This window comes from Urocitellus parryii, chromosome 10, assembly GCF_045843805.1.
Source record: "Urocitellus parryii isolate mUroPar1 chromosome 10, mUroPar1.hap1, whole genome shotgun sequence".
NCBI lineage: Eukaryota > Metazoa > Chordata > Mammalia > Rodentia > Sciuridae > Urocitellus > Urocitellus parryii.
In genome coordinates this window covers 88,349,437-88,371,542 of record NC_135540.1, presented here as the reverse complement: position 1 = coordinate 88,371,542, position 22,106 = coordinate 88,349,437, and the positions used below count along the sequence as shown (strand labels likewise).

Sequence of the window (22,106 nt, the reverse complement as noted above, 5' to 3'; positions counted from 1 at the left end):
CTAACTGTATTATCATAGAGGAACCTGCCATACACTTCTATCTCTACTTCCATATCAAGGAACTCACTAATAAATTCAGGTAACCAGTGTGATATGAGGAAAGGAGGGAAAGAAACAGCTTATTCAAAAGACACATTTTGCCTGGAGAAGAGCAGATTTGGAGTGAGGGCAAGTCAAACTCGTTCTGCATTACTTGCCCAGAATCCATATCAATGACTAGAACATACCTGGACACAGGAAGAGTTCAATAGAAAAGATTGTAAATGTGATAAGACAAATGGCACAATAGTGAATGTCAAAACTATCTTCACCTGAGCTGTTACCCCTTAAGGTTCTGGTGAGATGCAGGGATCTTGTCCTAGTCCTTCTAAGATCCTGTTGAATCTGCTTCTATGACTTGAGTAAGAATTATATTTGATTTGCAAATAGTATTTGTTACAAATCATCACTAAATCTTGTATTTGTATACCTTCCATTTTTTATTTTAAAGGCCAGCCTGGAGAGCTTCCTTTGTTAAAGAGCAAATTCTGTGGAATCCGTTGAGTGACGTTCCACAAACCAGCTTATTCACTTAAATAATCCCCATGAATTCACTTTCCTAAGGTCTGAAATTCCACGATAAATCACTATCATTAGGCTTAACACATTTTTGGATCAAAAATCTCATTCTAGTGATTGCAAATGTTTCTGAAATGAGGACCACCATGGAGAATTTGGGTCACTTATTATTTTTACAAGGAAAAATTAGTTTATGATGCTTTTTGTCCCTTCAGTGTCAACTCCAGTCCATCAATAGTGGCTGCCCATAGCACTGTGCTCTTATAATTCTAAGGTTGAGCTTGGCTCGGAGGAGAAGAGTTTACTGGTCAGTTAGTCACGACCTCGGTAGGTAACAGTCTGACAGTATTCACCCAAAGGATGGAACTTAGTTTAAAAGTTCCATCTGATAGTTCCTGGAGGCTTATAGTAAGAAGTCAAGGGAACAGCTCTAAGGACGAGTGACAGAAGAGACACTGAGCATTAGGACTATTTAGAAGATCCCAGAAACGATGGTGGAAACTGATCAAACATAGTCTTCTCTTTGCCAACCTTGGCTTTCTACCACATAGGGCCACCTGTATCCTCAACCAAAAGCTAATATGTTCCAAATCTAAATAACAGATTTGGGGGTTGTTTTCAGGAAAATGTATCTCTCATCCATAGTAAGCATTTAATAAATTAGGTCCCAATTCCTTGGAGTTGCTCCCAATGCATGTGGGACTTGAAACTCCTCTTTTTCCAGGGTCTTGTAAATATGCCCAGCATTGACACCTGGGCCCTGACCATTTACTTAAGCTAGGGTAGCACATGTTTACTGTCTCCCTTGACACTTCAGAACTTTGTACGTGTCAATAAGAATTTCTAGGAAATAAGATATTGCAGTCTAGTATTTACCAAAGGTGTTTATTATTTTATTACAAGGCCTGCATTTTGTAATCTTGGAACAAACAAGATTGACATGACTTGTTTTAATATCCAGTAGCACTAAAGAATGCAATCCATCAATAATATTTCTTCATTGTCATGGATTTCCTCAATTCTCTTTAGGGTCAAAGTGGACTTAGAAAAAAATATTAGCCAGAAAAGTTAATTGTTAACAGTCAATCCTCAAAAAGAATATAAATAAATTCTTCATTTCTTTCAAATGACAGAACATCTTCCATAAAGATTCATCTGAAATAATGAAGATTCTTAAACCCATATGTTTTCTTGTTTTCTTCAGCTACATTAAATGTCAAATTCTTCAGACAAGTTTACTACATGCAGGTAGGAAATCCTACTGATAACTTACACATCACATGTGTAAGGCTAAGGCAAGTAGGCATAATGACTATGAAAATACACGTGGAAAGACTTACTGTCTCAGCAGTCATGCTGTCAGTAGAATCACTGAAAATTGCTGAACATTAGCATGTGGGATGAAGTCAGAAAAAGGAAATGCACCAAGGCAAAACATACAGGAACATCTCACTTTAGCCTTACTTTCACTTTAGGTCAGAGAAGCAAACCAATATTGGAAATTGGATAAAGGAGTTTAGGCAGAGAAATAATATGAATGGTAACAGCAATAACATTATAAGCTTCATTATTCAGTATCTGTTATGTGCCAACCCAATGTTTGGTACTTCACACTTTTTATTTAATCTTGACCACCTGATATGATATGTACATTTACAGCTAGAGAAATAAACTCACAGAGCTTAAGATATTTTCTACAAATAGAAGTTGAACTTAGGATAGCTCTCTCCTAAGCCTTTCTCATCTTAATATAGCAACTAATAATGGTCTGTTTATTTAGTAAATAGCTGCCAAGTCCTTTAGAAGCTCTTAGTATAAGAAGGAAGACACTGTTTATGGTAGGGTGGTGGGCAAATCAGAGGTGTAAGACATCTTCTCTATCAAATTAAGCCTGACAAGGTGTTAATGTTTACAATTTTGTTTCCCATGCTAATATTTAACTGTGGGTGTGTTAATAACATCTAATTAAAGAGTTTAATAACCAAATCATCAAATTTAATTAACTCAGAAGTGTCAACACAACCATATGCAGCTTATTTGTAGACCAATGATAGAGTTCAGCTACACAATATGTTTGAATATAAATAAATCATTCATAGAAAACAGTTTAAAGATCAGTGAAAACATATTCTGGTCATTCATCTTATTCATTATGGCAATTAAGAATAGATCCAAAAATTTATTATTATGTACATACAGATTGAAGAATTTAAAGGGAGATTTAAATTTGGAAATTTTCCTCTTTTCTAAATGTCTTAGTCCATCTGGGATGCTATAATAAAATACCATGAATTCAGAAGATTATAAACATCAGAAATTTATTTTTTACAGTACTGGAGTCTGGGAAGTCCAATATCAAGATGTTGTCAGATTCTGGATCTGGTAAGTACTCTTATATTTGTATCTTGTGTAAATTCACTGTATGATTCAGAAATAATGCCTTCTTGCTATGTTCTCACATGGTAGGAAGAAAGAATGAGCTCCTTGGGCCTTGCTTAAAAGACATTCCCCTTAATGACCTCTTAGAAGTCCCCACCTTTAATACCATCTCTCTGAGGGTTAGGACTTCAATAAATGAATGTGGGAGTTGCAAGCACCCAGCTCATCAGCAAATGAAATTTTATTTTTCAGCCATGCAGCATCTTAGTACCCAAAATTATGTGGAAGAGAATTTAAAAGACCTGTGAGTTTTATCATTAATATTCTTTTGTTTGAAATTTAAAAATACAGTTTTGGGTGGGGGTGAAGCAACAGTGATATAATAAAAAAACAACAGAGAAAAAGGGTTTGATTCTATCTTTAACAATCACCAATATGTTTCAGTACCAGCATTATGATTGCTCAGTTTCTTCAGAAAGCAACTTATGAAGAAATACAAACTGTGGCTCAACAGTTACTAGATCTTGTGGAAAAGTGCAAGAATTTTAAATCACATGTGTCAGCCACAGAATGTGCTCATCAGTTGGTAGGTGAATCATAGACTGCTTCTTTTTTTCTCTTTTTAAAACTATATTGTAAACAAGAGGTGTTGCTATGAAGAGAGGGTTGCTATAATTAGGTAGGGGATTGTAAAGCAAGAATATGTAGAGTCACAGCTCAGACATAATCTCTGTAGGTTTATAAACCTACATTTTATCAGTTCATCCTGGGACACCAGATTCTGAGAACCAAACCCTCAAGAGAAGGATTTATACCTTGAGCACAATGTGCTAACTTGTTAGTTGCTCTGAGTCTCTAAGCACTATTATCTGACATCCTCATTTAAAGAATTCTGGGAAATTGGAGTATTAATTATAAAAAGTCTCTGAGAGGGCATAAAAAAGAAGAAAGAAGTGAATAATATTACAGACTGCTTTCCCAGTTAGTAAAGAGTTGTGGGAATTATTATTATTTCTTTATAAACTATGTCTCTCTTGTGATAGCAAATTCCCTCAAAATCAGGATTTCCTCAAGAGATTCTTGATAAACACCAACATGGTCTTACAACACACATTTTTTTTCTTTTTACAACACACATTTTGATCCATTATTCTCATGCTAAATAATTTAAAATGTAAACCATTTTTCTTCTTTATCTACATTTTTTTAAACTTCATCTTCTTAAGGCTAAAACCTACCTATATATTTTTACTGGATTCTGAATAGACAGAAAAGTCATCAGTCTCATTTGAAACACATTTGAAATGAAGTTCTTCTATCAATGTCTCATTTTATAGTGTCACTGTTTTATTGTGATTCCTACTTATTTCCATTTCAAAAGATGAAATGTTTCTGCTCTTATCCCTCACATCTGAAAACAAATGTCACTTAAGGTTTACTGAATCCCACACATTTATTGCCACTTAAAAGTATTTGAAAGCTAACCAAAATTATTGTATTTCGATGTGGATATTTGAAAACAAATACACATTGCTTCAAAGTTCATTTCCCAATATAAGTTCTCATGGAAACAAAACTAAAGAAGTAATGAAAGCTATTTGGAAGTAATGAAACCTATTTCTTGGCAAATCATTCTCTTTACATATACCTTGACCTTTGAATTTCATTTTGTTAGGATCCACTTTTTAAACTTCCCTTCCCCTAGAGTTACAAATTCTGCATGTACCAGTGCCTTAGACGTATGTGAAACTGAAGTAACTGGATGGGAGGAACTCTCTACAGGGTTTGTCTTCCAAAGTACTCAGAGAAACAAAACTATAAACCTTCCTAAGGCTGTTATAAAGCCATTTGAAAAACTCAAGAGTAAGGCTTATGAATGGAAATGTAGTACCAAAGTCACATTCTACTTTAAAGGATGATAAATATAGATGAGTTTTAAAAAATAAATATAACTTGCCTAAACATTCTGGCTTACGTTTATTTATTTTAGTAACTCCACTGTTTGAAAATGAAACAATTGCTTTGGAAAAGGGAGAATGAAAAATTCTACTTGGTTAAAGTCCAAATTTGGGAATTTAGACTTAAATTTAGGTTAAAGTCCTCTAACCTAAAAGGCTTCTGCTCAAAAGAGCTGCACCTAGGGACTAGTTTAATGTGATATACTTAGTTTCTTCTTCTTTATAATAATTTCTTAACTTTCCTGCAGTCAGGAGTGTCAATTACATAGACTCTCCCCTCTAAGTCATCATTCTTCCTATAGATGACCAGCTTCCTAGAGCATATTTGTGACAACCAAGGAATGCTTGCCAAATACCTGTTTACTAACTGTTGTAATACAAATAGCACAGCAAGGCTCAAGTGCTTCTTATTCTATAAAAAAGATTATGGAGATCACAAGGATGGATTCCAAAGTCTAAAGCCTGAGATGATCTGTGAAATGGACAAAGAAAATCAAGTGACCATGAAGGAGAGGTAAGCCATCTTTATTTGACATTGTCTTTGAAGGAGAGTATTTTCCAACATTGAAGACAGATTATTTTTAAAATTTAAGTTCCTCTGAGGATACAATGTTTTATTACATGGAATTAAATTAAAAATTTGAGACACTATATATATATATTTTTTCTCCCTCATAATGACAGTTACTATTCTATTGAACAACAGGACAAAAAAAAATCTCTCTGTGTGAAATAAACTAAAAATGAATAGGACCTATAAGACTCATCTTCTTGAGAGCTAGATTAGGCAGATCAACAGCAAATGATATTGGAAGGTACAGTCAAATAGGCAGCCAAGTAGGCAAAACATAATAAACAGGTAGAGACAGAGACCAGGTAATAGGGACCAGCATTAGGGAGGGTCAATGATAAGGAGCAGAGAGGTTATCTGACAAGCATGAAGAAAAAGTCTGTCATTGAGAGCCTAGAAATAAGCAGCAGTTGTAGGTTAGATAGAAATGAGTTTTCAACTTAAAAATCCTGGCTCTGTAATTTCCATGTGGAGTGGATAGCACTCCAGCAAATGTGTTGCTGAGCTCATAATTTGGAGTCCTCCTTGGCACAGCATTCATATGATGAGTCTGAAGAGGGTACTAGCAAGCAATTGGGGTTTACAGTCAGAAAAGGACGGGGAAATATGAGACTTTGACTCTCAAAGAATGCAGTTCTGGCTATATTAGTCAAGACAGGCTCAGACATGAAGAATAAGGCAGATGATAGACTGTAGAAACCAAGCAGTGATTTGATTTTAGGTTTTAGACATGCAATCCAGACCAGGCATGAAAAGGAGACAGGGAAACTGGATGATGAATGGCTTAAACGCCTTTACTTCACCCATATGAGGTAGAAATGCTTCCGGATCTTTCTGAAACTTCAAGAAGGAATTAAATTGTATCAGACATTAGGGAGGAAGGACTCGGGGATAAAGGAGTCAGGCAAGTTCCAACATGCCTCATGTTAGGGGAGACCAGCTGGGAATCCAAACATGAGCTTAACTACTCATTTATTAAAGTGTTAACATAGGCTATCATTGACCACAGTTTCATGCCCAACAACTGGCCATCTCAGAGTCCCTCCTGGCACCGGAATGGGTACACAGCCAGTGCACGGCAGAGCCTAAAGGGTGTTGCAGTCAAGGACGCAGGCCTCGACTGCCATGTGGCTGCTATGCTCCCACCCACAGCTGCATCCCTAGTTCAGCTGCCTGTTTCAAGACCTCCTTCTAGAGGACCTTCTGCAGAGGCATTCCCAGTGTACCTCTGCGAAAATCCTGTTACTAAGGAATGAAAGGAGAAAATTGAAGACATTTCTCCGCTCTGACTTTTCCATTCTAGCCTTTTCCCTCTTCCTCTTTCTCTTGCTCCAGGATGCCTTTTTTGGGGACTCCCTCAGGGATGAGCAGACCCCACATCTATACTGATCTATGCTGATCCACCGGATCCTTTTCCCTGGGACATGGGAAAAAAATGGGACAGAGGGAAATTGGTACTTTCTTCAATTTAGCCCTTGTTTTTTATGATGCTGGTAAATGATGAAAGGTGTAACTGTTACTTCAATTTTGGCTTCTAAGTCATACTTGGCTACTTTGACACCTGATAGCTCAGCTCATTCCAGCTCACCTCAAATCCTGACCATTCTCCTCCACAGTAACTATCTTTCCAACAGAAAGATAGTTAGGAATTTCACAAAGCAATGAATGGCCAAGCTGAGAAGGGGTACATAGAATACCTATTCATATTTTATCCGCCAGAACTCAGTTTCATGTTCTCAATTTAAGTGGAAGAGAGACTGGAAAGGTAGTCTTCCTGTGCACACAGGAAGAGAAAATATATTTGTGTGAGCATCAAACCACTTTCTATCTGTGATTTGCCTTTTGTTGAGTATATTTGCATGTGTGTCCAGGTAGGTCTTGAATAAGCCTTGAAGACTAGTAAGAGGAAATGATTATTGGGAATTTAGAAACAAATGAATGCACTGAACAACACACCTTGAAGGTCAATGGTGTTAACTCTCATAGTCTAGAAAGGACTTCTGAAAGATCGTAAGAGACTTCTGTGTACCTGTCAATTCTTCTAAATTTAATTCTTATGCAGCACTGTTTACAATTCAGTTTAGACTCTTGAACTTTCTACATTCCACTCTATAAAAAAGTGGGAAGTTATATTACTGAGTTTTCTTTTCCCACAGGCCTTGGTCACTTCATGGGCATTCAAGGAATGTCTGACCAACCTCACAGTGATCTGTCCACAGTGAAGATGTGAAGCATTTAAGCAAAGTGTGCTATTTCATCTGAATCACTATGCATTTCTAGAAGTTTCAGGTCAATAAAATGAAAGGAATTCTGTTTTTAAGAAATAGTGTCACCATTAATTCTTGAATTCCAAATTATACAATTTTGTGTTTGTCAAATTACAGGTACAGTTATGAAATTTCTAGAAGGCATCCATACTTATATGGACCCACTATCCTGACCATGTCTGCTTGCTACAAAACAGCTATTCAGTCATGTTGTCAAGAGGAAAATAAGACCGAATGCCTGCAGATAAAGGTATAATAGACACGGGCCAACTGCTGTTTAGGGCCTTGCTATGGCAAGTGTGACTCTGGATGAGCAGCATACTCATCCCCTGGCAGCTTGTTAGAAATGCAAAGTTGGAAGCTGTTCTCTAGACCTACTAAACTGATTTCATTTTAACAAGATACACAGGTAATTCATCCAATCAGTAAGATTTGAGAAGCATACTATAACATAGATATTACTTCCTAATAAATAATAAATATTTAATATTCCAGCCACTATTCCTGCATAATAAAACACCTCCAAACTTAATAACTCAATAACTATCAGTTAATTATCTCTTATAATTTTGGGGAATAAGGAATTCAGGAAATAGCTCATCTGGAGGTTTTTGGCTCATGATAATTCATGTGGCTTCAAGCTGAAGCACTGGGCATTGGTTTGCCATCTTTTTTTTTCCTTATAAAATATCAAATGTCTCTCCATGCAGTATCTCTGCCCTGGGTAAGTTTGGGCTTCCTCATAGCATAACAGCCTGAGGGCAGTTGGATGCAGAGGACTTGTAGCTTAAGGCTTCAAGGCATTGTGTAATGGATAAAGACCAAGTTGCTTGGTCCTTTGTATCTAGTGTCAGAAGTCATTTTTGCCATGCTCTACTGGTTGAAACACTATGAAACCTCACTCATTTGGAGGGGACCATATACCTACCTTACCTCTTGATGGGAGGATTGTTGAGGTCTCTTTGTAAGAACATGGGGTATGAGATGTTGTTTTAGCCACCTTTGGAAAATACATCTGACAAGCAACTTTGTTATGTGGCCTTTCCTCCTTCATTGTATAGATGTGAATCAGTAAGTAGTTCCATTGTAAAGGGGTTTTTTTTGCATTTTCACTAAAGGTTCTAAATATTAACATAAAGTGATCATCTTTATTTTACTGAAGGGATACTAGGTCAATTTTCCAAAAGTCATGCTAAAAATGAATATTAGTTTAGCAATCATTTTGATGAATTCCTCAAGACTAAATGCAGTGCCACTTTTTCCTTGCTGTCTTCTTTGAACTTCTCATTGAGAAATTATCTCATTTCCTCTAAACCTCATATTTTAGAATAGGACAATTTTATTTCATTAATCAGCTTTTCCTTGTCTGTCAGAAATTAAATTAAATGATGTTTCTTGCATAGGCTAAGTACTCAATGATTGTAGCTGTTTTCCTTAAATCTATTTATATATATTTCCTATTTCCCTCCTCATTCTTCTCTTGGTAAACTCCAGTTTTGTCAGAAGTCTATTCCAAATTCCTAAGCAAGATAGCCATTTTTACTTCTTTTGGTTTCATATTAATTAAAAACCCCAAAGCCAGTTATCATGCAGAGACATATCTCAATACCCAGCATTTCTGAAGGATGCCCCCCCCCATGGAGGTGAATTTTGTAAATAACTTGCATGTATTTATGTTTTAATTATAAAGTCTTTTATAATTAGATTTTTTCCAGGGGAGATTTGTCCTAAATTTCCCCGTGTTGTTAAACACAAGCAGGTGTTGTAAGTTAGCTAAGAAATCTTTCCCCCTCCTCCTCACTTGGTGATATTTATAGTGTGGCAACTGCTAGGACTTCTGTTCCTAGTAACTCTTGTTGCTTCCTTAGAGAAAGTTACATAATCAATTGTGTAAAACTTATGTCTATGATCAGAGAATGGAATCTATGAGTTAAAACTCTATTATGTAAAAGTGGATGATCTTATTTATACTTGATTTTGAATGAGTGTATATAATAAATAATAATAAATAATAAATTATAATAAATAATAACAATCCATAATTGGCTATAAAATAAAATTAACTTGTATTTGATAATATTCAAGTCAAGCTATTATTATCATGATAGTTTTGTGGTTTGAATATTGCCTTTATATACATTATTTGTCTTGTTTTTGAAAATATCACTGTAAGGCACAGTTACTCATAGGAAAAAATAATATATGGCCAATATAATGTTTTAAATGAAAACAGAACTTTTTGGAAAATTTTAAATATTCTATTTCTACCACATAGAGATGACAATTGGGGTATATTTTCTTTAATAATAATAATGTCTTATGTTCACCGATTTCCTCACAGATTTTATTTTAAACGTGGTTGCAATCACACTGAACATACAATTTTTATCAGAGCGTAAACATTCCTGTTTTTATTAGAAATATAAATTTCTCAAAAATAATGTGCCTTATTTAACTGTCACTCTGAAGTTGTGTTATTTTATTGTCTCAAAATTTTGCTATCATAAAAAGCATGTATGCATTTATTTTTGCATAATTATGATTTTATTTATTCATGGAAATTTGTCATAGCTTCAAAAGTAGAAATCTGAGTAAAAGAATATCAACATTTAGCTGGGCATAGTGGCAACGGCTATAATCCAAGCTTCATGGGAGGTTCAGGCAAGAGGATTGCAAGTTCAAGACCAGGCTGGGCAACTAAAAACCCTGTCTCAAAATTTTAAAAAGGGGCTGGGATGTAGCTGAGTAGGGATAAAAGTCTCTGCGTTCAATCTCCAGTACTGCAAAAACAAATCAAAACAAAAGAAGAACATGTGGAGGAGAAGTTAATTAATAGATATTGCAAACAAGGCACATTTTAGTTAAGCAGCATGAGACTTGTCCAGGATGGCAAGGTTAATAACTTTGATAAAAGCAAAATACAACTGTAAGACATTATTGAAATTCATTCTGGTGACTCTCCAAGTTTTTATTTGTTCACTTTCTTGTTTTCATTTATATTCCAAATGTTTGAGGTTCTGGGACAAGTGATCTCTAGGGAAGCAAGATTCTATTTCACAAGAAAATCCATGTTAATGCTTTTACATTTTGCCCTCTTAAGTATTCAGTGGAAGACTTTCTAATTTCGAGAAGATATATAATATTTATTTTTCTTTCCTTGGTTTTTTACTAATGCTGAGATTAATGTTTTCTGTTACTATCATATTTCTTTGATATACTGTTTCTCTATTTACAGCTAGAACCCATCAGAAAATACATTAGAGAAATATCTTTGAGACATCATCATTTATGTGAAATTGGGGTTAAATTCAACCACAAAGTAGCAAAAGCTGTGTAAGTTATCTGTGTGGATTTGTGGACTTTGTTGCTCTTTTGACTAAACTTGAAAAATCATTTACCCTCTCACTTAGCAGAGTCTGTCAATAGAAACCTGGAATCTTTCTCTAAACGTGTTACTTGCCTGTTCAAATAGAGCACACAAGGCTGTGGATGAAATTGCATAATACCCAACTGCCCCCACTGTCTCCTGCTTCAAGTTTTCCCATTTGCTTCAATCCCTTCATTTCTTCTTCAGAGAATCAAAGATTTTAACATTCAGATACAGGCATTTACTAAAAATTTCAGCCCGCTAAAGGTTAGAGGACAAAAGGTATTCTTTTCTTTTGGAAGATAGGAAAGATTTTGGCTCCAACACCATGTAAAATAGAAAAATCGAGGAGTGCTTTTGAGGGTGGAGATAGAGAATTTGATGCTGCTCAGCTGCCTCCTTTCTGGTCCAGATGGCTTTTCTGTCCAAGTTAACCCATGAAGATAGGCATCTTTCTTACATTGCCTTCTTCCTTAATTTAGGACAACAGTGAACTTCCTGGGAGCTCAGTTATCCTTCCACGGAAAGACCAGAGAGATTTCAGGGAAGTTATTCCCTTGTCCACTGAAGTAAGGGCCCAGCCTCATAATCTCTGCTTTGATGTTGACAAGGTTTAAGTGGGAAGTCAGACATTTCCAAGCCTAGCTAGCCTTGCATTTCATTGCCTCGCTAAGCAACTCAAGTTCTTTAAGAGATCACTAAAATGATGAAAATTGCCATATTTTACATGATGTTTAATTGCTTGTTTCTGTGACTTGATCTCTGGCTGCTATCACTGAAGGAGTAGAATGCATTTGTAATGTTCTCTCTTCACATTTGCAAATACATTTCTCTTCTTTTGGTTACTTGATGAACTAGAACTAATTTTAGAAATGATAAAGTTCAAAATACTGTTTAAAATGTGTTATTTTTCTTTTCAGGGAATTGGTTCTGCTCACTAAAAAACAACCTAAATCTAATTTTTCTGAAATTGCCAAACTGACCACTGATGTTAAAAATCTGCATGAGACCTGCTGTGAAGGAAACACAGTTGCGTGTGCTCTTGGTAGGGTAAGAATCTTTTTCCTGAAACTCACTTTATTCTTTAGACAGCTTAGAATTCTTAAATAATGGTACAGTAATACAGTAATAATAATTGATCTAGAAAAATAAGGATGATTTCTCAATATTATCAGTAGAATGCTGTCTTCCTCCTCTCTGTTCCCAGCTCATGTAGTAATTTTTCTTCTCTCCTTTCTTTACTTTCTTACTTCTTTTATTTTAATTTACTTATATGCTTGTTTGTTTGTTTATTTCTGTGCTGCTGCTGGGGTTGAAATCCAGGGCCCCTCACACATGCTAGTCAAGGGCTCTACCACTGAAGTACACCCTCAGCCCCATTTCTTTATTATTATTATTATTATTAGGTTCTTTTTAGTTATAGGTAATAATAGAATCCATTTTAATAATAAAAGCATGGAATCTGTCATGTTCTAGTTCAAACCCCATTACCTCTCCTTCCCCTTCCTTTCCCTACACCCTCATTCCTTCTCTATATTGATCTTTATGCCATTTGCCTACAGTTTTTTTTTAATTAATTTCTTGTGGATGCACTTGATGGTGAGATTCACTGTGGTGTATTCATGTATGTACATAGGAAAGTCATGTCAGATTCATTCCACTGTCTTTCCTATTCCCATCCTCCCCCCACTTCTCTTCAATCCCCTTTGTCTACACACTGACCTTCTATTCTCCAAAACCCCCTCCACCTAGCGTGGGTTAGCTTCCACATATCAGTGAAAACATTTGATCTTTGGTCTTTGGAGACTGACTTGGCTTGACAGTCTCCAGATCCATCCATTTACTGGCAAATGTTTTATGACTAATTAATACTCCATTGTGTAATACTCCATTTGATTTATTCATTCACTTATTGAAGGGCACCTGGGTTGGTTCTGTAGCTTGGCTATTGAAAATTGTGCTACTATAAACATTGTATAAGAAGGTTTTCACTATTTTCTCGAAGAGATCATTGCATCCTACCATGTTATTTCACAGCATTATGTTACAAAGCAGTATGTCTATAATGAACATTAATATTAAGTGACATAAATTAATATAGTTTAACATTTTTTATATCAGCCAGTCAACACAATTCAGTTAGGTTCTCTCATTCCCTGACTTCATAGCACTATAGGAACAACTTTCTAAGATTATATAGAAATCACTTTTTTAAAATTTGATAAACCATTTTATAGCATTTAGTTTGTACTAGGCTTTGTTCCTTGATCTTAAGAAATATCAATTCATTTAATTACCATAGCCATGTCAAGTATTATTTTTATACCCGTTTTATAGATTAGAAAATTGAGATACAAAGAGATGAAGCAACTTGATAAAGTTGCAGAGCCAGGAAGTAGCAAAGTCAAGATAGCTCTGTCTTTAAGATTTTATCTGTCATTCAATGCAACAATTTATTCTTCCACAAAAGATGGTGGGAAAAGTTTTTCATCTTAGAATGTCTATATTCTTACAGTTGCATTCATCAAAATTTTTCTCTTTTTTTACTACCCTTTAAAAATTGATATTCTAGACAGATGTGTTAGTGGCTTTATTTTATTTAATTTTTTTTGTGTACTGGGGATTGAACCCACAGGGTGCTTAACCACTGAGTCACATTTCTAGCCCTTTTATTTTTTATTTTGTGACAGGGTCTTGCTAAGTTGCTGAGACTAGTCTTGAACTTGTGATACTTCTATCTCACCCTCCTGGATCACTGGGATCACAGGCATGTGCCACAATATCAGCTGACCTTTCTTTTTCTTACCCTATAAGTTCTGCTGCAGATATTGTTGTCTGGCAAAGGATTCAGTCTCCTTTTCCACAGTCCAGGGTGGTTGCTGGGCCATGAACTCTATTTCCTGACTGTCTCAAAACTAGTTTTGTTCAGAGGTGGTCTATGCCTTTTCTAGGTCTGACCCATAGAAACCTCCTGGCTATATTCTACAATCCCCCCAATACCTGGTAGATTTTAATGCTGAAGGGTACATTGGAAGGCACAGGTTGGATATGGCAAAGCCTCTGTCAGCCAACTTCCCAGAACTACTGCTAGAGGACATATACCTTTCCTCCCTGCTGGGACTTTTGGAGAGAGATGACCTTGTGTTTGTTGAGCCACTGAGAGCATGGTGCTTGCTTAATTGAGGCACACTTTCCCTGAAGCACACTTGACTTGTAATTTAGTTTCAGCTAAAGTTACTACTCTCAGATTTGTACCTTCATTCTATTCTTTTTTCCTGAGACATTAGTTTATACCCCCAACTTGTTAGAGGAAATCTCCTCCTAGATGCTTCATAGATGCCTTACATCATCTTAAACTCTACATATCCATAGCAAATTCTTTGGCTTCCTTTTTTAAAACATTTTTTTTTAGTTGTAGATAGATACACTACCTTTTTAAAATTTATTTGTATTTTTTAGTGTGGTGCTGAGGATCAAACCCAGTGCCTCACATGTAACCCTGTCCCTCTTTGGCTCCCCCCCCCCTTTTTTTTTTGAAGTCCATCGACTTTATTGATCTAAAAAACTTGACAAGGACAGTGACTGCTATGCCCAAAAGGTGACAAAGGGCATCAAACCAACCAGAGTTGAAGGTGGGGATGAGGGAAGAGACCAGGAATCTAATCAGAAAGGCTGGTTAATGGTTTCCATGGAACTGGCAGGGAAAGAAAGGGAGTTGCATCCCAGAGCAAAAATTCCAAAAAGATTGAAATGGTGAGGGGAGAGAACTCCCAAAGACAACAGCAATCTTTTCCTTTGTGGAGGACAAGGAGCCCCCACTCAGCTGCCAACTCTGGAGACTTGATAATGGGGCTGGGGATGGAGGGCCCCCCAGAGAACATCACAAGAAGGCACCCAAAGCAGTCCTGGGACTGCTTACGTTGGCGCTCCATGTGTCCTTCAGCCATTCCTGGAAGAGATCTTCATCTTTCTTTATCACCAGAAATTGACCAAGGATGACATGTTCTTCCAGCTTCTTGCCCAGGTCTTTGCCAATCCAAGTCAGGCTCCTCACTGGCTTTCCCCCATAGGCTCTGCCACAAGGTGTCCATGCTTTGGGGAGGTTGTCATCTTGATGGAGCTTAATAGGCAGCTTGGGCTCCCTGAACAGATGCTCTCCTTACTCAGCCCTTGGCTTCCCTTTTGTAACCACACTCCTCAAACCTGATAGTTCCCCTGAATATCAGTTTCAGTAAATTATACTATCATCAACCTTATCCCATATTATATCCTAGGTTATTTTTCCTCACTCCCCTTTAATTCTTATTTATTGTTTATTAAAATATTTTACATTCTACTGTCCGATCACTGATTTGATTCACCCATCATCATTCCTTGACAAAATTTTCTCAATAACTTCCAAACACCCTCCATTTATTCCATTTCCCAAATATGTCATGCTTTTATACTTTTAAGATTCTTTATATATAAAGATAAATAATTCCAGAATTCTTTTCCTCTTCACTTGCTTCAAATTAATTTCTATTTGTCTTTCAAGACTCAAATCATTGAAGATCTTTATTGTGACATCCCTCCAGTCTGAACTCCCAATCTCTCTTTTTGCTTCCAAAGAAAAATGTGTGTACTTCTCTTACAACATCTAACATTATAATGTATTAGGATTGTTATTTAATTATTTGACTCTCCAGCCAGATTGCAAATTCCTTAGATGCAGAGACTAGTTTATTTATATACACACCCAATTATTTGGATGCATATATAAGTAAACATGTAAGTGTGATAGTAATATAGAATGTATACAATAAAGGAAAAATTGTGATGTGACTCAGGGACAAAATGCTCCCTAAATTGGAATCCCTCAAAAAGAATCACAATAGAAAGACAGTCAAATTTTTCATTTGTGTTTTTCTGGGGCTAAACATAGAAACAATAATAAAGTCTGTCTCATATGTTCTTTGCTAGATGTTAAAAAGAGCTGTGAAAATTGACTAAGTTCAAGTAGGTGAGTATGTCTTTCTAAAATGAGTAAATATAAATGACCTTTTTGGCCTACAGATAAAGCCCTCTAAGGTACCAATTTTTCCCCTGGTTTTCTACTAATAACAATAAAAAATAAGTTCGGAATGAAGCCATCAAAAAAGTCCCCCTCCTGTCTCTGTTTTATAGAGCCAGCTTATGAACTACACCTGCTCTACACAGGCTGCCCTATCCAGCAAGATCACTCAGTGCTGTGAACTTCCAGCGCCATTCCGAGGGGAATGTATTATCAACGCAGGAAATGAGGACAAACCTGACCTTTCATCCCTGCCACTCAGCAGGTTTACAGAAGACCGATTTGTATGCGAACGATTCACTGACAACCAAGATGACTTTCTACAAGAGTAATATAGCTTTTTTTTTTTTAAAAAAAAAAACCAAAAAACTGAATATCTTTTTTTTTTTTAGAGAGAGAGAGAGAGAGAGAGAGAGAGAGAGAGAGAGAGAGAATTTTTTTTAATATTTATTTTTTAGTTTTTCGGCGGACACAACATCTTTGTATGTAGTGCTGAGGATAGAACCTGGGCTGAATGCATGCCAGGCGAGAGCCACATCCCCAGCCCAGTAATATAGCTTTTTGTAAAATCTAAAGGATGGAATATATCCATATATATATGGATTCTGTAGACGAGGTTGCAAATTTGAATCATGATGGGGCCCAGTTGGTGATGGAGCTGAGTAGCCAAGTGAGAGCTTTGGGCAAAAAGGAAATGCTTTGTGGATGCCAAAGTTGGCAGCGGCTATTCAGGTCCAGTCAGACAGTTATGTGGAAATGTGGGTTTGGGATGTTGAGTCTACTGCATTGGAAGAAGCTAAAAATCTCTTGATTTTTTTGAAGGTCGACTACTAATATAGGAATTTCAAAAACAAAAACACCCAGTGTTTGCAAGCTTTACTCTTAGGGACTAGAGATGAGCAAAAGCTTCGGATTATTTTATGTACATGGCCAACTCTTCTAGTTAATATCCACTATCAAATCCATGCTGTAGTATTTAAAGATTAGAGAATAGGGTTATTAACATTTTCGGTGTCCATTCAGAAGTACATGTTATTTTGCGCAAAAGGCAAACTGATTTCAATACATAGTATCAAGATGATATTGCTATGTAGTTGAAATATTTTCAAAGTCACTTTGGGAAGCAATGGAAAATTGGAGTTTTCCTCAAAGTCCATTGTAAAATGACCTTAACTGAATGTCCAAAATTGTATTTTATACTGGCTAATAAAATTAGATGCCACTATCTGAATGTACCCATTAAAAAATTACAGTCAACAGGCATAGGTCCTAGTGTAAAAAAGAACAAGGTTTATGAGTTAAAGAGACTTGAGTTCTAATTCCAGCTTTGACATGCATACGCTGTGGATGGTAGGTAAAAATCACTGGATTTCCCCAGGGTTTGAGGTGGTTAGACAAGATAACTTCAAAGGCCCCTTCATAATTTTGTAATTCCTTTAAAAATATTCTAGAACCCAATTTTGTTTTTGTGAATGAGATGAATGTGTAGATTATGAGTAAACTGTTCACACTTAAAGGCTTCTTTGGAAAATAGGTGAACACAGTGATTCAATACCTAGAGAGCACTCTATCTTAAAAAAAAAAAAAAAAAAAAAAGAGCCTCAAAGATTACAGGGAAAAATGATTGTTATTCTACCCAAACACTTGAAATTAATTTCCAGTAAAAGTAAGTAGAGACTCAGAACCAGAAACTACCAGTGAACAAGTATGTTTTAGGTTCAAGTTCTGAATCTGCCATTCATTACTGCGTGACTTTGGAATAGTCATATTATTTATTGATTTGGTTTTCTGATTTCAAAATAAAACTTCTCTTCCCTTTTCCCGAGGTTTCTACATGCCTTAGAGTTAGTTAGACATCATGACTGTAATTATTGTTTGTTTTAAGTAAATTCATGGCCTCTAAATTTTTTTGTTTAACTTCCAATACATTTTACATGATACAGGTTTCTCTATGAATATTCAAGAAGACATCCAGAGTTGGCAGTTCCAGTGATTTTAAGAGTAGAAGCAAAATATAAAAATTTATTGGAAAAATGTTGTAAATTAGAAAAACCTTTGGAATGCTATAGTCATGCGGTAAATTTCTTCTTTTCCTTTTCTTTTTTTTTTTAATGTGTTTCTCATCAGTGATTACAAACAGGAAAAATTCCAGTGCTGTAAGTAGTGCCATATTTTTGTAAGATGATTATAAATGTTCTAGCTAATTGCAAGCACTAACATCTTACCTTAGTGACTCTGGGTGAGTCATTGCCTTACAGACTGTTTCCAGAAACCTCAGCAATCTTAAGTGACTACAGATGTATGCTCAGCACAGTAGCAGGTAGCTTGAGAGTGCATTCCATTTGAGTATGGGTAGTTTACCTCTTACGGAGCCCTAGAAGATATTACCTTTCCAAGCCAGAAACCGTACTATTCACAGGTAGAAGCTCTTGTGCATTTGAAATGTAAAAACTGGCTGCCTAAAAATCTTCTCATCAGCCTATCAGTTATCTTTGAATTAAGATAGGGTAGTTCTGGATTTTTTTTTTATTCTGCTCAATGCCTTACACATTAATAGAGGTCTAGGGTTGTGTGTACAAAGGGCCATCTTGTCCTGCCTGACCTCAAGCAATCACACCTGAGACTTCACTGTTCTCAGAAGGATAGGGAAGATGATTTAGTCTCCTGTATGGAAACACCCATCTCATTGCATCACTGTTAGTTTTTCACACTAATTACTATGACTATAGCAACTTGAAGGAGCATGGATGTTTAGAATTTACGAACAGCTTTACAACGAGTGTCCTATTTGATCTTCACCATAGCCTGGCATGATAAGTAATGCTTGAATTACCAAGCACACTTTATAGAGAGGAGTAGAAGAGTTGTTTTAGTCTTTGTGTGTGTGTGTGTGTGTGTAACTAAAAGACCTGACAAAAACAATTAGAAGAGGAAAAGTTTATTGGGGGGTCCATGGCTTCAAAGATCTAAACCCATAGATGGTTGACATGGTTGCTCTGGACCCGAGGTGAGGCAGAACATCATATCAGAAGGATGTGGTGGAATAAAACTGTTCAGGACCTGGTTCCACAAGAAAGCAGAGAAAGAGAGCTTCCCTCACCATGGAAAAAATGTAAACTTCAAGGGCACAACCCCCAGTGAACCCCCTCCTCTAATCACTCCCTACCTGCCTACAGTTACCACTCAGTTAATATCTATTAGGGGATTAATGTATTGATTAGGTTAAAGCTCTCATAATCCAATTGTTTCACCTCTAAACTTTCTTGCATTGTCTCACACATGAGCTTTGGGGGGACAATTAATACCTAAACCATAACAAGAGTACTGATTTCAGAAGATTCAAGTGATTTGCTTGGTATCACACAGGTAGTAGAGACAGTGCTTAGAATAAAATCTAGGTCAACTCCTTGCAAAATTGGGTGGAAATTTTACTGAACAAGAATTGCTTTTTAGGATAAGGTGGATTAGATCTGACTAGTAAGGTGATCATTTTTTCTACCAAAGAGTTCAGCCTGCAGGATCATTAGTATCTTCTCATTAGAATATTATTTTCATGGTTCAAGAATCCTGTGAATTTGCCATTACCTCTGAAAATTACATCTAGTTCACTTTGATGTGTATTTATGTAATGTTCACAGCCTGAACATGACTTTTTTTTATTAAACCATGACTTCTTAACACATATGTATATTTCTGTACATATATATCTATATCTGTGCTGCTTATATAAAAAGGCTATATTATTAAAATAACCAGTAGACACACATGCACAGACCAAACATAAATCTATCAACTTCTCTGCATTCCTCTCTTTGGCTTGATGAATGATTTGCCTTGTGTTTGTAGAACACAGCAGTTAAGCCCACAAATGAGTTTATATCATGGGAATCCAGATATCAATCTTGCTGTCCCACTTTTTTGCCACAAAATATATGGTGATTTTTCTTTCAGTAAAATGTGAGCTTTAAGATTTGTGAACTCACTAATGAAGATCTGGGTTTAGGGAAACATTTATATTATACTATTAGAAATGTGTTTGCAATCTCAGCTGCAGATAAATGTTTGCAACCATATGTAAACACTACTTATTTCTGTTTTTCAGGAAGTGCTGTTCCAAAGAGTGGTACAAGAAAGCCGTGATCATGTGAAAAATTACTGTGATTTACATGAAAAATTGGGAGATAGTAACTTCCATGACAGGTATGCCTCTAAGAAATTCAGATTTGTGTTTGTTAGTGACTGGTGGTCTAGGGCTCTCCTCTGTTCATTCTTGACACTGAGAATTGCTTCAATCTCCCAGGTTGAAGAAAAATAGAAGGAAATGCATTAGGAGAGAAGAAGGGGGTTATGGGGAGGAAGAAGGTGAGGGCAAGGGCATGTACTAAAGAGTGAAATTGATCAAAGTATGTTATATGCATGTTTAAATGTCCTACAATGAAACCCACAATTATATATGATTAATTTGCACGAATAAAAATTACATAGGAAAAAAACCCTTCAGAATTAACTTGCCCGTTGCTTTGTTAAGATAGATGTCTATGGAACTTTGGGTATATCCACATTGGCTTTCCAGGCCAGCTCCTCAGATGCCAGTCAATGTCCAGAGGTTAGGGAACAAAGGAGGCGCTACTGTCCCCTTGAAATCTCACAGAGGTCTCTTCCTTACATTTGAATGTTTAGTTTGAGTCAAGTGATTTTTGAGTCAAGGCTGCAACAGAAATCTAATCCAGGGTCCCTTTGTAACAGTTTTAAGTCAGGTTCATCAAGCAAATTTAGTATTTTCATCACTACCAAGAGATAAACATTATCAGTTACTTGCCAAAGAGAATATGTGTACAGAAAGCCTGGGAAATCCCACTGTATCTCAAAGATTAAGTTGTCACAAAACAAAAGCCAATTTTTAGGAATCTTTGAGACCTTACTGTAATAGTCTATTAAGAAGTAGAGTATTGAAAAAAACTTCAGTTTGATATAGTGTCTCATAATACTGAGCTTAAATTAAATGTCCAGAATAATGGATCACAAAAAATAGTTTTCTGACTCATCTAGAAAGAATTTCTTGGCTTATTACTTTTCTTTTTACATTGTGTTCAGTTGCTAATGAAGGATTAGATTGTGATTTTCAAGTTTTGGAATAAATCAAAATGCAGAGAGATGTGTTAAAATATAGACCCCGCATCCAGAGTTTCTGATTCTGTAAGTCTGGAGTGGGCCTGAGTATTTGCATTGCTATCAGATGCTTAGGGATGCTGATACTGGTGGTCTAGGGCTGCCCTCTGATCACCACATGATTAGATTGTTGGTTTCATTGGATATTATATAAACCACACTCTTCTCCAACTCCATTCATTACAAATGCAGTAACTGATTCTAATTCTTTGTTGTCTTCAGCACCTAGTTCTTTAGAGTCTCTTTAAAAATCTCTCTCCATCTCTTTTGATTCCATCCAACACTCTCTTAATTCAGGCCCCGGTTTTCTTTCACCTGGGATGTCAGAATTTGGAATTCTTTATTCCCTCACTTTACCTCTTGCCCATCCCCAATCCATTCTTTATGTCTTAAAACCAATGTAAATCTGATTTTATAACCAATTTTTTTTCTCTCCCACATCTCTCTGTCTTGCACTTTGTCCCCAAACCCCCAATCAAATAAAACCAAACCAAACCATAGTCAGTGACTTCATGACTTCCATTCCTCTTCACCCGACTCCCTCAGAGTCCTCGTCAGATCTCAGCTCAGAAGTCATTTCCTTAGGGCCACCTGTCTGAGTTCCCCGAGATGGGATTAGATACCATCTTTTGTGCACTGTTGGGAAATATAATTAAAAACAAAATCTCCCAACCCAGAAAACCTCTCTTCAATGGTAGTGGAAAAATGAACTAGTGGGTTTTTAAAATTGAATAAATATAAAATCAAAATGTGATGTGCATCACAGGCCATCCATGGAGAGATT

General features: G+C 36.2%; 1 protein-coding gene across 1 annotated transcript in view; it reads left to right on the top strand.

Annotated features, from left to right (window-relative positions):
* Window positions 1–1,721: 1,721 nt before the first annotated feature.
* Window positions 1,722–22,106, top strand: part of LOC113196504 (alpha-fetoprotein-like) — a 41,172-nt gene continuing 20,787 nt past the window's right edge. The window contains exons 1-10 of the mRNA XM_026408454.2: window positions 1,722–1,806; window positions 3,190–3,241; window positions 3,382–3,523; window positions 5,198–5,409; window positions 7,851–7,983; window positions 10,969–11,066; window positions 12,021–12,150; window positions 16,267–16,481; window positions 18,097–18,229; window positions 20,256–20,353. Coding sequence (XP_026264239.2) covers window positions 1,722–1,806; window positions 3,190–3,241; window positions 3,382–3,523; window positions 5,198–5,409; window positions 7,851–7,983; window positions 10,969–11,066; window positions 12,021–12,150; window positions 16,267–16,481; window positions 18,097–18,229; window positions 20,256–20,353 — 1,298 coding nt within the window. The remainder of the gene's footprint in view (window positions 1,807–3,189; window positions 3,242–3,381; window positions 3,524–5,197; window positions 5,410–7,850; window positions 7,984–10,968; window positions 11,067–12,020; window positions 12,151–16,266; window positions 16,482–18,096; window positions 18,230–20,255; window positions 20,354–22,106) is intronic.